The sequence below is a fragment of the Ilyonectria robusta genome, assembly GCF_021365365.1.
Source record: "Ilyonectria robusta strain PMI_751 chromosome Unknown BGZ61scaffold_7, whole genome shotgun sequence".
Taxonomy (NCBI): domain Eukaryota; kingdom Fungi; phylum Ascomycota; class Sordariomycetes; order Hypocreales; family Nectriaceae; genus Ilyonectria; species Ilyonectria robusta.
This window is the reverse complement of record NW_025764441.1, coordinates 979225-995724: the sequence shown is the minus strand read 5'-3', so window position 1 is coordinate 995724 and position 16500 is coordinate 979225. Positions and strand designations below refer to the sequence as shown.

General features: G+C 49.4%; 6 protein-coding genes across 6 annotated transcripts; 3 read left to right on the top strand and 3 right to left on the bottom strand.

Annotated features, from left to right (window-relative positions):
- Positions 1-890: 890 nt before the first annotated feature.
- On the top strand, positions 891-1807 carry BGZ61DRAFT_516663 (uncharacterized protein; the record flags this gene model as incomplete). The annotated part of the gene is made up of 1 exon (XM_046252297.1): positions 891-1807. One exon carries the CDS (start codon positions 891-893, stop codon positions 1404-1406), a length of 516 nt encoding a protein of 171 aa, XP_046106095.1. The 3' UTR covers positions 1407-1807.
- Positions 1808-2024: 217 nt separating this feature from the next.
- Positions 2025-3119, bottom strand: BGZ61DRAFT_349343 (uncharacterized protein; the record flags this gene model as incomplete). The annotated part of the gene is made up of 1 exon (XM_046240143.1): positions 2025-3119. A coding segment is annotated over one exon (1095 nt), but the record flags the coding sequence as incomplete, so codon positions are not given.
- Positions 3120-4306: 1187 nt separating this feature from the next.
- Positions 4307-8380, bottom strand: BGZ61DRAFT_211561 (uncharacterized protein). Its single transcript, XM_046238019.1, has 8 exons — positions 8314-8380; positions 7942-8248; positions 7676-7892; positions 7516-7626; positions 7361-7465; positions 7116-7314; positions 6458-7069; positions 4307-6396 (listed from the first exon to the last, which is right to left on the bottom strand). Exons 1-8 carry the CDS (start codon positions 8343-8345, stop codon positions 4563-4565), a joined length of 3417 nt encoding a protein of 1138 aa, XP_046106093.1. The 5' UTR covers positions 8346-8380; the 3' UTR covers positions 4307-4562.
- Positions 8381-9343: 963 nt separating this feature from the next.
- On the top strand, positions 9344-11234 carry BGZ61DRAFT_476510 (uncharacterized protein; the record flags this gene model as incomplete). Its single annotated transcript, XM_046248808.1, has 2 exons — positions 9344-9461; positions 9523-11234. The coding sequence occupies 2 exons, from the start codon at positions 9344-9346 to the stop codon at positions 11232-11234; spliced, it is 1830 nt and encodes a 609-aa protein (XP_046106092.1).
- Positions 11235-12311: 1077 nt separating this feature from the next.
- On the top strand, positions 12312-12764 carry BGZ61DRAFT_348448 (uncharacterized protein; the record flags this gene model as incomplete). Its single annotated transcript, XM_046240061.1, has 2 exons — positions 12312-12381; positions 12451-12764. Coding segments are annotated over 2 exons (384 nt in total), but the record flags the coding sequence as incomplete, so codon positions are not given.
- A 577-nt stretch (positions 12765-13341) lies between these two features.
- On the bottom strand, positions 13342-15159 carry BGZ61DRAFT_492887 (uncharacterized protein; the record flags this gene model as incomplete). The annotated part of the gene is made up of 1 exon (XM_046250582.1): positions 13342-15159. One exon carries the CDS (start codon positions 15157-15159, stop codon positions 13342-13344), a length of 1818 nt encoding a protein of 605 aa, XP_046106090.1.
- Between the last annotated feature and the right edge of the window lie 1341 nt (positions 15160-16500).

Genomic DNA, 16500 nt, shown 5'->3' with positions numbered 1-16500 from the left:
AGCCGGCTACGTAAAGGCTTTCCACCATCAGCTAAAAATAGTCGCCACAGCTGGTTCAAACAGTGCTTCGCACCAACAACCTCAACCTCGCCTCTATCATCGGTTTGCACCTGCTATACCGCCGACGCCGCTCAAGCTGGGAACCGCTGTCAGGGCCCCTTGATATAGATCACCCATGACAGTTTTGTCAAACACTGCAGCCAACAACTCGTAACGCGCGGCTAGGCCACCCGCCAATTAACCACGATTCGCCCATGCGCATGAAGCTAGGTCATAATTCGGTCGGCCAGGCGCCCTGATAGGTAATACCAATCAAGGGACGTGATTTCACGCCGAGTTGGCAGTTGTTGGTTCGGATGAAACATGGCCGCAGCCACAACTGGGAGTTGGTTAACCATGGCTTCAATGTCTTCCTGAGTCAAACGATGATTATGGATCATTCGCGCCGGCCTTGAACTCTTAGTAGCCAATTGAAAAGCGAAGCCGTGACGCAGGCCACCAACGGGGCCGTCTAAAATACACGGCCTCCTGCTTTGGCGCCAAAAGGTCGCGATGTGTATTACTGTGCGAGGCCGACAGATATCAAGGCCAAATATATTCTACTTTGAGTAGGAAGGTTTCTATTTTGAGAGGGAAGGAATATGGTGTTGGTTGACGGCTACAGAAACGACAGGGAATGCCTGATTACGAGGTCGGAAGCCAACGGTCGTTCTCAGAAGGTGTTCAGCAGCTCCGACAAGTGAAACGAGATTAACGGGCAACATATAAGGAGCCCACTGCGCTCCTTGGTCAAGAGGCTCCTCTCTCGGAATAACAACCAAGTTTACACCTTTCAAATTTGCTCATTGTTTCAATACCAACGATCCTCAACATCTTCAATCTTACCCACCATGTCGCAAACTATGAGGTATGACCTGGCCGACATAGAGAGTGGCGAGTTTCCTCACCTCGATGCGTTTATGAATACACTGGTGGCGCAGTTTTATGTCGAATTTCTTCAACAAGGCGGAGGGAAACCACATGTGGTCTTCCATATCAACAGCAGCCAGCCAATCAGAACACGGACTGACGACGGCGACATTGTCGAAGTGAAAGGATGCTTGATTGGTGTTGATTACACGGGACCCGGCCTAAAAGGAACTTTCACTGTCAAACTCATCGACTTCCAAACCTCCTCAACTTCGGCTCGTGCAGCTTTCCAATTCCCCATGAGAAATACTCAGCTGAGGGTATTTGACCTGATCGCAATCCTCCGGGGCCAAGGCCGGGGTTTCCCAAGTGAGCATCAGTCTGATCTGACACGATTCGACTTTGTCGAGGCAAACGTTCGTGGAGAATTGGACGGATGTCGCGACGCTGTTAGCCAGTGGATGATCAGACTTCACGCTTTGAATGTCGTCGGCTGAGCCGCAATTGGCCAGGGCGTCGGCAACATCGAATTCCAAGATTTTGCCCACTTTGTCCCCACGAACAACTTTCATCACATCATCGGAAATAACTACACCACTGCCGATCGGCCAAACTACGCTGGTGTAACTATTTGTTATATCACACCAATGCCATTGCATAGAGGTACTTTTCGCAGTCGGGGTGTCAACCGGATCGAGACTTACGGTACCGCGCGTTTGCCGTATCATCCAGCCCCAAGTCACTCCTCTCGCTCTCACCGTTCTCATCGGTGAGAGCGAAGTCAACAACGCTGTGTACGCTTGTAAATTACTAGTTTAACAAAACATATGTATAAACCCTAAATTATGTAGGTAAAACATTGTATAGAATGGTGTCAAATGCATTTCATTTTATCATACTCAGTATTGGTTAGCATATAGTAATTGGTACACATTCACTCTTTCGGTTGCAAATGCGGATGCTTTAATTTTACCCTGAATAAGGTGGCTTATAACGCTCTGAAGTAGCTTGCCTGGGCATCATCCTGTTACCTCTACGAATACTTTTCATAAACATACTCGACGCCTAGCTACATGTAGAATGTATGGTGAGTCACCTAGGGGTATATTTCTCATCTATCTCATAGCTAGTGCTCGACGTAACAACCTCCCCCCAAACCAGAATATAGTGAGCGAAAAGCTCAAGAGAAAAGATGCCGTACCGCACATCCATACCATGTCCCTTGGATGGCCTGTCTCCCAATGTCTCGTTGCTGCGCTATAAACATCGTCGGCATTCAAGAGATCGATACCCTCTCGATCAATCACACCCCACACGTAGTCTCTGTAAGATATCGGCCAACTGGGCAACTCCCAATACCTTGACTTCAGACCCAGTTTCTTAGCGGTGTGGATTTGGTGTCGCAGTGTCTTGAGCTGTAACGCGCTAAACCCGGTTATCACAGTACCGATGGCCCTCCAGAAAGACACCGAGGCCGTGTAGAACTCGTTTTCTTGTACGTCCAGACATAAGCTATCGTTTGTCTGACAGAAACCAGGCTTGTCTAGCAAGTCGAGAAAGGCGTCGAGAAAAACGTCGTGATATTGGTGCCATCGCTCTGGGTCTGCGCCGATATTTACGTCGCGGCGATTGACGATGTTTCCCGTTCCCACAACAGTTATAGGGCCAGGCCAAAAAGATTGGTTTGTCGTCGCTGAGGGTATTTTCTCGTGCCGAGACAGGTATTCATGATCCCGTAGAGGTGTCAGCTGCTCGAGAACCACCGGCCATGTTTTCGCCGGATCGTCCTTGACATCAATGAATAATATCAGTGTCGTATTTGGGTGAGTTGAGAAGACACCTGAAGGATGACCATCGAAGACGGGGTTGTTCTGCGACGTTGGCGTATTTATGGAGTCCAAAATCTGTAAAAGAGGATCGATGTAAAGAGAGCGGAGGGTCTTTTTCGACGAAAGTCCCCACCGATGATGAGCGACCAGGAGGTCTTTCCCATCTTTGCTGAGCCATACATCTGCCTCGACACTCGCGCAGCCCACTGAAAGCGCCGAAAACAACGGATGGCGTCGTACGTAGTCGTTGTGGGAGTGACACATGACCGGAGTGACAAGGGGTGATAACTCTTCAACCCATTTTGTGGCACTCTCCGTTGAGTTTCCATTGCCCTTGAAGGGATCGATGAATGCTAAGCCTGTCGACTCGTAGACATAGAGCACAAGAAAAGTTGTCCTATAAAAACATCAGTGGCTGCACATGTGCATATAAGCTTTGGGGTAGAACTTACACCATCAACGCAGTACCAAAGACGGCTATCCACCCCAAGTTGGTCACCACTTTGCGAACTCCAAGGGCTCGTGATTTGTGCTGTGGCAGGAGGGTCTCTATCTCCCCCGAATCAGCGGAATCCGAGGAAGGAAGCGGTTCGTATTCTGCCGCATTCTTGCGGGTTTGACCCCAAAAGGCCATTTCCATGCTTGCTGAGGTGTTGACAGCAGCAAAGGAAATGCTCGCAAGTTCGAACAGATGAACAGGAAGCTGTAAAGAAAAAGAGAAGAGACGAAGTAATAGCGACACTTCCTTGAAGTGGTTATCTTGATCATGCGCGCTATCTTGATTCATTCAACTAGTACCCTCGGTCGTATTATAGCAGGGCTCGACCGCACGTGGTCCCACTCACATGGTCTGGATCCGACCAATCTTAGGCGAAAGCTCAGGCACGAACACCTACAAGAGTAAATTGAGCGCCATGAACGTCTCGCCCTTCCAATAATGGTCGCTCTTTAAGGTTACATGCATCAAATTCATTGGTGTGGTGGATGCGGTCAACGTCTGGGTGTGTCAGGAGGCAGACCGTGATTGTTGGTGTTTCTGACTTCACATCTTGTCGGCCCACGGTTCTGTCCGAGTTTCATATGGGGTATGCAAACGTGAGAAATGTACCATAGCGTTCATAAAGGTCGAACCATACATTATCTCATCCAGAAAATACGGGGTAAGGTACTTTAAATGCAGTGAAAGCCATGGAGTCCAACGATCAATCTGTCGGTGTAACAACCCTGACCCCTGACCTTGTAGGGCTAGCCTGACCAGCCTCCGTTGGCACAGACCCTTGACTAGTCTTTGAGACTTAGCGAAAAAGGAAGACGGCTCGTATTTGGCGAAAAGAAACCGGAGCAATAACATACATCAGTAGGTATACAGGAGAGAAAACTGCTTCGGTGTGATTCATACTACAGAATGGACATATGGGGCCGAATTAAACCTATCATATCTTCATCTTTCGCTTTCCTTATCAGAACTATTACATAGCCTTATATCCCGTAAAGTCACTAAATCCCGTTTGTGGTGGAGCTGCAATCAATGGAGTATTTTGATGATGTACCAAAAACTGAAGACTGGTCTGTATTTGATGGCACGATATGGATGAAATGGTGAATCGCAAGATGTTGATTAAATCAGTCACCGCCGGCTCTTTCATCGGCTTATTGTCTCTTATTGCCAGCCTACCCCTCTTTGCCTCACGTATCTCCAGCCGAGTTCGCCGCTTAAACGATGGTCATCCTCCGACTCCTCCACCCATCGGTGCCCGTAATATCCATTTTTCCCGTCGTCACATGCCCTCATAACGGAATGATCTTGATAACTTTAATTCCAGATTACACCAAATTCTCGTTCAGCAAGGTCACAACTTCTTCATCAGTCGAGTCGTAAAGTTTATCAACCAACCCAGTTGTGACCTTGACCTGCTTTTGTCCCTTCTGGAGCAACAAGGATACCACCATCGCCCTGCAAGGCAGATCCAAATGTGATACCCGCCGAATGAGCTCCTCTGTGACCTCAATCTCATGGACTAGTTTCTCGAGTAGAAAGGTGAGCACTTTCTCTCCTGGCTGATGACTCCTAACTCCCCTCATCACGACCTGTCTTGTCATCGTAACCTCATAACCTAGTTCCTCAAGGAGAAACGTTAGTGCATCCCATCCTATAGAATAACTCCCAAATGCCTCTATAAAGGCCTCTCCTGTAGTAGGAAGCTCATGTCCACGCTCAGTAAATAGCAAGGCCAATATTTCCCACCCTGATAGCCGATTCTGTGCCGCAGCCATGACGACCCCTTTTGTGATTGTGACCTCATTTCCTCGTTCCCTGAGTAATGCAGTCAGTATTTCCCACCCTGATAACTGATTCCCTACTGCCTCCATGACGACCCGTTCTGTGATTGAAACCTCATGTCCTCGCTCCCTGAGTAATATGGTCAATAATTCTGCTGACCTCTGCTTCTGTACTGCCTTCACGACAACCTCCTCTGTGATTGTGACCTGATTTCCCCGCTCCGCAAGTAGAAAGGCTATTACTTTTGCCCCGACGGCCCAATCCCCTGCTGCTGCTACAATGAGCTTCTCTGGCATTGCGAAATCTCCCACAGGTAGTAGAGTCAGTGCCATGATCCCATATGCCGCCACTGCTGCTTTAGCGACCTCCGTTGTGATAATGTCCTTCTTTTCCCGTCTTCTAAGAAGTAAATCCATAACTTCATTTCCATTTTTCATGTTTCCCATCGCCATTACGGGAGTACTCTCGGTGACACGGAGCGTTTTGACCGCTAAAAGCAGATCTAGCGCCCTGAGGTTGCCAAACCTTGCGACCGCATCTAAACAACGACTGCCCTCGAGGTTTTGCCAAACTCGGTTCTCTAGCTTCGCCTGGTTTCTCTTTACGACTTCGTAAAGATCAAAAACGCAAGCCGTCACTATAACCGAGTTGCGTCTTGAGGAACACCATTGCAGTCTTCTGTTGACATCGTAACCCTCTTGTAGGGGCAACCTGGCAAAGACGATGTCTCTATGCTTGATTCTTACTTCTTCCATCCATCTAGAATAGGGCGAGCCTTCAATCGCGGTCTCTGCTAAAAATAGCTCCAGGTGTTGTCTGAGAGTGCCTTCTTGTCGTTCGTCTTCTGCCACCTGACAGTGAAATCCCCACCAGATGCTTGAATAGTAATATAGGCTTCTCTGCCCAAAATTCGACAGGCACTGCGCTTCAAACCCGAAATCTCTAATCAATGTTCCGAGACATGTTTCTGCCACAAGGGCATTCGTCTTCGTGCTGGAATATTGGCTCTTTTTCTCAAGAAATTCTCTCACAGAGAGATGAGCAAAGCGAAAAATATCCAGGGTGGTGTCGAACAAGACCAAGTTGCAACATACCCCCAGAATTTGTTCCTTCGTCACTGGGTAGTCGGACGAAACCGGAGCAGAGACAGCCATGAGAAATTCATCCACGTCCTGCTTCCAGCGAGCACAGAGGAGCCAACTTAGGGTGTTTCTTGCATACAGGCGATCGGCATCGCTGGCGGAGCCGTCAATCCTATCGAGAATCTCTTGATACAGCTCTTCCAGCTTTGGCGGCGGTCGATCAATTCTTTCCAGAATTGCAGCATCAGAGTGAAGCTGGCACAGTGCTTGTAACTGCAGACTCGCCCAACGGAACCTGTATCGGTTTTATTAGAGTCATCCATGATCCAACCATTCCATGGCTTAAATTGACTCACATGCCATCTGCTTTCAGAGCGACTTGGTTAATGATTCTCCGTGATAGTTCATCCTTTCTTTTGCTGTATCGCAGTAAATCTCCGCTGGTGATCAATTCTACCGTCTCGGCCGCGACGAATTTGTTAATGTCTCCGGTATTCTTTTTCGACGATATTTCGAGATTTGGGTATCTTTCCAGCCGGTACACAATATCTTGATCGTCGCGGCTCGAGACAAATATCTTGACCAAAGTTGGTGACTTTTGGAGAATACTCTGCAAACCTTCAAGAAGATTCCTCCGGACATCGGGGTTGCACTCATCCAGCGCATCTATGATGATAGTTACCATGGGATATAATGCAGCTAAGTCCATGATAAGAGCAAGGCTATCATCCAGTGATATTGATCCGTCGGAAAATGCATCACTCTCCCACTGCTTATAAGCGGCCACTGTTGGGTGGAGTAGCGGACAGTCAGGTCCAAGGGTGGAGAGCTGACGAGCGATACTCGCCATGACCTTATCGGGGTCAGAACGCCCAAGCTCTGTAGGGCTTCGAGAACAATAGAAATATGCCGGTGGCGGCATGTTCTGGTTCTCAAAGGCGTGTAACGCCTCTTCAACAACCAACGAGCTAGATTAGTTAGGATGGACGTAACAATAGGATACTAGGTACTCACACGAGTTTGCTCTTGCCAGAACCTGGGATTCCATGCAACCAGAGGACCGATGATGCACTCTCCTCCTTCCATTTCAAGTAGACAGGGTCGTGAAGAAGCCACTGGCCGGTTCCTTCTAGGACGTTTTTCCTAGTTTGCTTGTGATGTCTACTGTATGGCTCGACCGAAAGCCACTTCAAGATCTTGGTCCGTTTGGCCCCTATAAGATATCAGCATGGCGTTTTGACCAACAGGATGCGACTCACTGCCAAATTGGTCGGTGATTTTTGTTAGTTCAGAGTCCCAGCGACTGATCGGGGTCTCAAATCGGGCCATGATTTGTTTCATTTCGCTGTGTTTGTCCAGTTGGTCTAGCCATATCGTTAATAAAAGTCGTATCCGCAAGACGGGACAGTGAGACCTTGCAAGGAAGCCATGTGGAAACAGCGGTCAACGTCGACTTGTGTGGTTGTGATAGCATCAAAACACGACTGAAGATCAGATGATATGACCATACTCTTCAGGGCTCGCTCTGAAGAAAGTCAATATGGTATCATCACCTGGGCAGCTATATTACCTACTCCGAGTGGGTTGAAGAAAGTACGCTCTGGCCTTGGCGAGATATGTAAGTACGTCGGTGTATAGCCGGATAAGTGCATTACGAAGTTCGTCTCTGGCGGTGGATGATGCGGTCTGCAAAAGAAGGCCCTCAACTACTGCATGGCGACTGATGAGTTCAGCTAGAGACAGGATATTCTCAAAGGCAAAGTTGAACGTGTTGATATCGTCGGTTGCAATCTAGTTCTTGGTCAGCTTATGCCGGACCTCACTGCAGTGCCACGCTCACCTGTAGCAAAAACCGTACACCTGCCCAAGGCAGTGCAGCATGGGCTGGATCAAATGCAACGACAATGTCGCCAATCGTCCGGAATCGATCAATCCATCCTGCTACTTTGCTCAGAATGTCACGGATGACAACAATTTCGCCGTTTCGCCGCGTGAACTTCCAGGCCTTTTCAATAGAGCGCTTCTTTGCATCTTTGGTCAGGTCGAGCAAGTCGGACAGGATATCTGTCTTCTGAGACTTGTCAAAGTCGATACTGGCCCGTTGTTCATTGGTGAGTTGTTCGACTGCAGCCCGCCAGAGATCGTCGCTTTGGGCAGCAATTGGTCAGCTGGTGTGAAGCGGATTCAATTTGAGGCGCGATGATGGGCTTACCTGGGGGGGCGAGTTCTTGTGACGGTACTCATTTCGCGGCTCGATGACGATGATAGGTGAAAGGAAGGAGAAATTTAAAGATTGGGCGGTTAAAAAGCGAGGTACGAAACGAGGCTGTGTTGGGCAGCCTTGAGGCTATGTAGGCTACGTCTCACGTGGTCACCCGCTGTAAATTAGGTACCCCGGCGTATCATTCCCTACTACCTAGGGATTGTGTAGTTCAGAAGTGCAGGTTCAAGCCTAAGACAGGCCGTCTCTAGCATTTTCAACAGCTCCAAGGTCAGATTGCACTATACACAAGAAATCAATGACAACTTTCTGAGCATCTGATCTCTCTTCTTGTACTTTTTTTGCGCCGTCGTGAGGGTTGGGACAGCCGGAAACCTTGCGCCTCAGCTCCAGCATTTGGCGTCGAAAGCCTTGAGCCCCAGAGTTGAAACTAGGAACTTTCGTCCTACTTCTATCTATCCTGACCCCCTCCAAGTCAATCTCTCTTATCAATCAGGGATTTCTTTTTTCTTTCTCTTTTTAAGGCGGGGGTCAAGGTTTGGCTCCTTTGCAATCTACCCTTCTTTTAGATGTGTAGCTCAGGTTTGGTCAATCGGACAGCTGTCTCCCAGATCAAAACTCCTTGGGCACACTTGAGAGACGCAAGGTGCCGCCTCTGAGAACGAGAATCGTCAGCATTTTAATTACAAGCAAGAGAGTAGCTAATGGCGCTTGTTAATAAAAAGGGTTAGGGTTAATTATAGTCCGCCACGATGCAAACCCAAATACCTTGCTAGCGACTGACTCGTCATCAGCGTCTCAAATCTCCGCTTTTCCAAGTCTGGATTGCCCCAGCCGACACCGGGACCGGTCATCCGATTCTTCCGACCCTTTCACTCCTACCAACTGCCCGCTGCGCCGTGATTCTCAGCTGTCTGCGACTCTACGTTCCAATTTGCGACAACTCTCAAAGTTATCTGTTCAGAAGAGTCTCACAGAGGACCATCCCAGGAACTGACCGCCTTCCCATCCGATATCGGCCATGCCTCCCTGGCAAGCAAAGACTTCAGCAGCGCCAACTGCGCAAGGTTTATCTCAACGCCTGCAGGGCGCAGAGACGCATGAGACACTGAGAGGAGACTTGGAGCAAGACCAGGGTAGTGAGTCAAACCTCAACCTGTATCGTCTCCCCATTAACCGGCTCTAATTTGCACTATCCAGTCTCAAACGTCGCAGAACTAGATTTTACCCAGCTAGATATGACCCTAGGATCAGGCTATCCAGCCAGCCAACAGACTCCTGGACTATTTCCCACATATCCACAAGATGATTGGACATCTCCAAGTCGGGGCTCGCCCCTTGAATATAATTCATCATTCTCAGGCCAAGAACTCATGTTCTTCGACCCCACTTTGATGGTTGACTACCCAAGTCAAAGTCCAGACAACTCTCAACAGAGGCCATCCGATGAACTGCCTACAGGCAATTATGATGACCTGTGGCTAAATAACTTCTCGTCCAACTTCTCGCCGGGTATCCAGAGTCAAACAAATCAAGCTCAACAAACTCAACGAGCTGGTTCTCATCCCTCTTCCTACACACCACCCCTCATGGACAACTCGCATCCAGGTCTTCCGCGACGGAGGAGTCGGTATCTTCGGTCCCCTGGTCAAACCCCCCGGCCCATTTCTATTCCCCACTCGAGTACGGGAAATGGCATGGATCCTATGCAAAGATGGCAAGACTCCCCTCCAGAGACTGAAGCAGCATCGTTGAGTGCTATTGCTGGCGCATTGAAACATGCTTTCCCGCGCCCCAGCTCCTCCGAGAGCCCGCGAAGTCGGGGACCAGGGAGCCGAGGCTCTCGAGCAGCCTCGACGACAAGCTTTAACAGCGAGAACACAAGTCGATCGTCGAGATCCGCAACTTCGGTCCATTCATCTACGTCCAAGGACCTTCTGGCTCGCCCAATGAGCTCGCGAGTGGGGATTACGAAAAAGAAACGCGGCAAGAACACCGCCCAACCGCGTCGAGCCTTTCAATGCACATTCTGCTGCGACTCGTTCAAGAGCAAATACGATTGGTCGCGTCATGAGAAGTCACTCCATCTTAGCCTTGACGGGTGGGTTTGTACACCTCATGGGGGGTCAGTGGTGTCTCCAGACACGGGGATAAGCCATTGTGTGTACTGCAACTCACCAGAACCCACTCCTGAACATCTCGAAACCCACAATCACAGCCTGTGCCAAACGAACGGCCCACCACACATCTTCAACCGAAAAGACCACCTTGTTCAACATCTCAAGCTTGCTCACCAGCTGAAAAGCACGCCGGCCATCGATAACTGGAAGGTTGAGGCGCCGCCAATGGTATCACGCTGTGGCATCTGCAACACCATGTTGGATACCTTGAAAGGTCGTGTAGACCACCTAGCGCAGCATTATAGGGAAGGGAAAACCATGGATGACTGGCGAGGAGACCATTGCTTTGAGCCGTCCATCGCAGCTCGTGTCACCAACGCGCTCCCTCCGTATCTTATTGGCCCGGAGTCAAAGAGCATTGTGCCCTTCTCTGCGACGGATTCGGGCACGAAAGATCACTTGTCACAGATCCGAAAATCCCACGATGATTGGATTGCCGGTCAGGGAGAGGCTGAAATAGATGACGAGCCATCAACGTCGCTGCCAGCGCTCATGGACAACGATCCCACGTCGACGTTTGTCAACGTGCTCACGTTAGGGCTAGGCCGCTATGCTCGGCAACAGATGAAACTCGGCATCATTCCCACCGACGAGATGTTTCAGAATGAGTCGAGACGATTGTTATATAGGACGGAAGACGCTTTTGACCAAACCATTGCGGACAACACCGAGTGGCTTGGTGCCTTCAAAAGGCAACACATGGGCGGGAATCCAAATGGAGTGCCTCAATAATGGCGTGGCCATGAAGGAGCCATACATGATAAGAGTTATCAATTTGCCGACATATCCGTCTAGGGCAGTTAGTTCCCCGTAATTTGCTGTCACTTTGCAGGCGCCACCATTTTCTATCTCTTGCAAATTAACACCCATGCCAGATATGAGCCTTTTTGCAAGTAATACGTCCTACCTTGGTCCCAGAAAAATATGGTGAAGAACGCTCAACTTCATTCTTTTGCATCCGGTAAGGGCCAGCTTCTCCATTCCTTCACATTCTCTTCCATACTCTATGCCTCGTTTCGCAACGAGCACTTTGCCACAGGATTGTCAATAAGTGAAGCTAGGCTTGAAAGTGAATTAAAGGCAAAGGGCCGACTCCCGTTTTGAGACTGGGGCTGACGCAACCCATCCTGAGGAGGTTGCACTGTAAGGGTTAGCTGCATGTATGTTTGGAGCCTGAGCACTTGGTTGGCTAACCTTGCATTATCATAGCCCCCAAGTCTCGGTTCTGCATTTGCATTTATTTTTGGACTGCCCTGGCTGAATTTGGTGTCAGCGAGCTACCTGTACGAGGTGCGGCTGATGGCACAAGGTGCCCATAAATAGGGCTGCCTCTCAAGTCTTAAAGACCCTTAAGTTCCCTCAGCATATTACGGGTCACGCAACCCAAAGATCTATTAAGACATGACTAATGTACGAAGATTCATCAACCTTTTAAGTGAGCTCTGCTAATACAGGTCAATCCTCAAGACTAACGATGGACTGGAAGTGGCAATGAGCGCACTTCCCGAAACCCATCACACCGGCAAAACCTCTTCGTTTCTGCCCTAGCAACTTAATCTACCATCGCCATTCAACATTCCATTAGCGCCCGAGCCTCAAATCCATCCCTTGCACATTACGAGCAAGGATACTGCGGCTATAGATGAACCCAAATTATGGCGATGGATCCGTCTCCATCCCAGGGCTATATTATTTGTCGTGATATGCTTAGCTACATGCACTGCCGTTCTAATTCCCGTGGTTGCCGTCTTCTCCGTGAAATACAAGGACGCGAACGCCAAGTTTGAAGAAGCTGCATTCGTCGTGAGCTATTCCAACCTTACCAATAGTTGCACAGATAACCCTGGTGGTACAACAGGTAGCACATTTATCAGCTCCTGTAAGTTTATTCTTTACCAACGTCACAATATGATTGAGGAGTAGTATTTCTAACTTCCATACCATCAAGACGGCAATGGTGCAATATATACTATGTATTGCAACAAAGATACAGCCCCTCCTGCAATATTCTCGCTCTTTGCCGGTAGCTTTAACAGCTGTATGGAATCATCCACGGTGTGGAACCTGTGGCGCCAAAACAAAGACTACTCATATCCCAGATGCCAAACTGTCTCATTTGTTCCCTACTGGGCCAATATCGCAAAAGCAGCTGACGGTGGTTGGACTGGGGACTGCTGGCTGAAACCCGAACCTTTTTCTTTTGCGAATCTGAGCAAGGTCACTATTGGGACTGAGTGCCACTCTGCTATTGCAAACTCATAAAACTGGGAAGAATTCTGACATAGTAGGGCGAGGTTTGTACCAAGTGAGAGGGAATCAGTTGGTATGCTTATTCATTAAGAGTTAACTTAGAGAGTCAAACACAAATTCTATTGATAGCTGAATTATAAAAGCCGACAATTTTGTTAATGGATGAACACGGCTAGCTGTTAGACTTATTGCAATATCACCAGCCTCAGCTCGGTAGTAAATGATAGTACGACGAATCAAAATAACTCTTATTTTATAAATCAACAGGGAGATTCCTCAAAGTCGAAGTCAAACGCTCTCGAAGGAGTGGGATCTCAAGTCACCAGATAATATTCCACCAGATGGAGAGCCGTGTCAGTACCACTTGTGCAGTAGTTCTTACGAGGACGTACAACCTCAAGCAACACATTTGATGAGCAACATACGAAAGATAAGAAGAGGCGCATTGAGATCGTTTAGGACGGCCACTAGCAAAGACATATATACCCATCGGAATATCTTGGACGGAAAATATTTAACACAACAAATACTAAGTTACACCTTTATTGTCAATTCAACCCCTGACCTCCAGTCCAATATTTAGTTCTCTTTACAGCGTTCCGCTTGTCTTCCAGTACACATTGTAGTTGATATCATGCGCGTCATAAAATGGGACCAAGCTCACTGTCTCTCCACCAGCCGTTCCTTCAAACTCAAGACCATCTACCTGCTTCACTGTACCCAGGTCCAGCGTAGGTGTTGCATCCAGCGTCTTGTCTCCGTAGTCTCCTGACAGGATCACAGGACCATATGCGAGTGCCGCAACGCCGGCATCATCATTTGCTACGACAGTGTGCAGCTTCATTGGAAGCGTCACCGTCACAGTGTCGTTCGATCGCCACGACCGGGTTACCGAGGCATAGGTTCCCGGGGTGACATCAACGTTCACCGCCTTGCCATTGACCTTGATCGTCGCGCCTGACGTCCAACCGGGAATTCTCACCCGCAACGTCCACCTGCCTCCGTTTCCGCCGGCGATTTTGAGCGTTGTGGTGTTCCCGACGGGAAATTCGGTGCTCTGGGTGACGGTAATTCCGCGGCTTGTCCACTTCAAAACCGAGGGCGTGAACAAGTTGACATAGAGCGACGAGCTGTCGTAAAAGTAGATTGAGTCCGCCAGCTTAGTGTTTGTCTCCAATGCGGTTCCTTGGCAGCACCAGAACGAATCGTAGTCAGTGCTCCAGGTACCGCCTCCCCAAGCTGGGCCAACACCCCTTCGGCCGCCAGGGTTTAGAGGAGTGAAGTAGGTGATGTGGCCGTGATCGCTGGTTGGGTGCTGCTGTCCAAGGAGATGGTTGAGCAGCGCTCTCTCATAAAAGTCAAAGTAGCTCGTCTCGGTCGGGTTGGTAAGCCACAGTTCTCGGGTCAACTTGAGCATGTTGTAGGTGTTGCAAGCTTCACACGTGTCCTCCTTGAGGAATGACGCGATGGCGTTGGGAGCGCGGAAGTGTTCGGACTGGCTGTTGCCACCAATGGCGTACGAGTGCGCGTTGACGGTGAGGTTCCACGCGTTGCTGGCGATGGCCTTGTATCGGCTGGTCCCCGTGGCCTTGAACTCTCGTGCAGCACCGATCCACTTGGGTACTTGAGTGTTGGCGTGGAGTCCATTGAGGCTGTCGATGTTGGATGCAAGGGGATCGAACACGCTTGCATGGTCGAACCGCTGGGCCACCGTCAACCAGCGCTCGTCGCCCGTCTGGTGGAAGACGTCGGCCAGAACTTCATTCATGCCACCAAACTCAGTGCTCATCATGTTCTGCATTTGAGCATAGGTCAACTTGCTAGTGCGTCCGTCGACCCAAGCGGCCATGTCCAAGAGCACGTCTCGAGCGGTTGTGTCGCCGATGTGGCGCCATACATCAAGAAGCCCAGCCATGGTCTTGTGGATGGCGTAGTATGGAACGTTGCCGTTGCTTAGAGTACGTTTCTCGAGACGATCGATCTCGGATTCCGGGAACCCAGAAAGGTATCCGGTGTTGAAACCAACGGCTTCATTGTTTGCCTGGCACTTGGCGAGTTCCTCGACAAAGTAGATGGCCCTGTCTCGGCAATCGGTGTCTTGAAGCGCGGCATAGCAGTATGCCCAGGCATTAAGAAAATGTCCCTGGAAATGGGTCCGGAATGGGAAATCCGGTGCGTCCCATCCGCCGTTTGGTTCCGCATCGCCGGTTGACAGGCCGTGGGTAATCCTGAAGTTGTAGAGCAGGCGGTCCACATCAACCCACTTGATATAAGTCAAGGTCCTGTCTTGGTTGTCATGCCAGCGGCTGGTGCTGAGAGAGACTTGGCTCATGTCAAAGGCATAGGCGGATACTCCGGTTTCCTCGTTGACAGGCGGAACTGCCTGCGCGACGGCAGACAGAGGCATAACGGCAGCGACGAGAGCTAGCAAGGACGCCAAGTCCTGCAAGCCATTGTAGCCAAGTTTGAGAAGCATCGCGACTCCTCGGGGAGTTGTGTCAAGAGAAGGGAGTTTGCAGCTTCAAAACCAATGTCTGCACAGAACTAACAAGCCACCATCTCGAATAATTCGGAGGGTTGTAGTCTACTTATAGTTAAAGGTACGCTGCCGTTTTCCTTTCCCATGGGGTAATTTAACCTTCTCGGCTCTATCGATACAAATCATCATAGCGTGAGCAGATCCACAGGCTTCTATGCAACTTACTGGTGCGCATGTCCGGGAGAGCGTCAAGGTCACATCCTCCGCTTTACGATCCGTGTGGGGATCGCATGAGGGGCGGGACGGCCCCGCAAGATCGCGGACGAGGCGGGCGCCACCTCGATTGGTGCGCAACCGGGGATGTTACAATTCGGACCCTTGGCGGCCGGGGAACCTTCGAAAAGGTCAAGAAGGTTCCATTGGCGTTGGACGGAACTAGTTTTTCCTTAACTGGGAATACGCTCAAAGTGATCTACAACCTCAACTCTACTGGGCAAGTTGGGTGATCACTATGGGTCGTAAAGTTTAGATGGCGTGTTGAGTGAATTTCCCCGAGTAGGGTCGTATTGCAACTACCGCACCAATATGAAGATACCGCTCTTTCGGAACTGCTTATAGGCGCCAAAGGTGACCTGTTTTGACTTATCCTCACCTTGGCCAGACGCATGTGCCTTTCCCGGTTGATTCGGTCCCAGTTTATTCTGCCTATTCCTCAATTACAGCCGAAGTTTGTATTTCGCATGGAGGGGCTGTACGGGAACCAGATCAGTATCCTAGTCCGGAAGAATCATCCCTTGCCGCACTTTATTCTGAACAGAAGATCCTTCTTGATAGAGCCGATCGGTTGTCTAAATCAATCGCCGTTTACGCAGCCATTTCTATGTTCCATATTTCTAGTGCAAGGTTTCTTCTACACATGCACATAGAAACGTGGCAGAGTAGCAGATTCCACACTGTCGGTATATGTACTGCAACACCGATGCGCTGTTGTAGGCGATAGAATCTCACTTTCCCATTCAAATCTGCAGATCCAAGTCGGATAGGCATGTGAAGGTTCATAATCGCGACAACCATGCAAGTTCGCCTCATCTACAACATCCGAGACGCTTAACCAGAAGTCTGAAGCCGTAATGCCTCTCTCAAGAGAAATCTCAGTACCTACTTTGTAGCACATTCGGATCAAGCCCGAGGGGATACAGCACCTTATATAATATTTACAGGATGCACAGTTTATTGCATGGAGGGGGATAAAAACTGCAGGTGATCCCT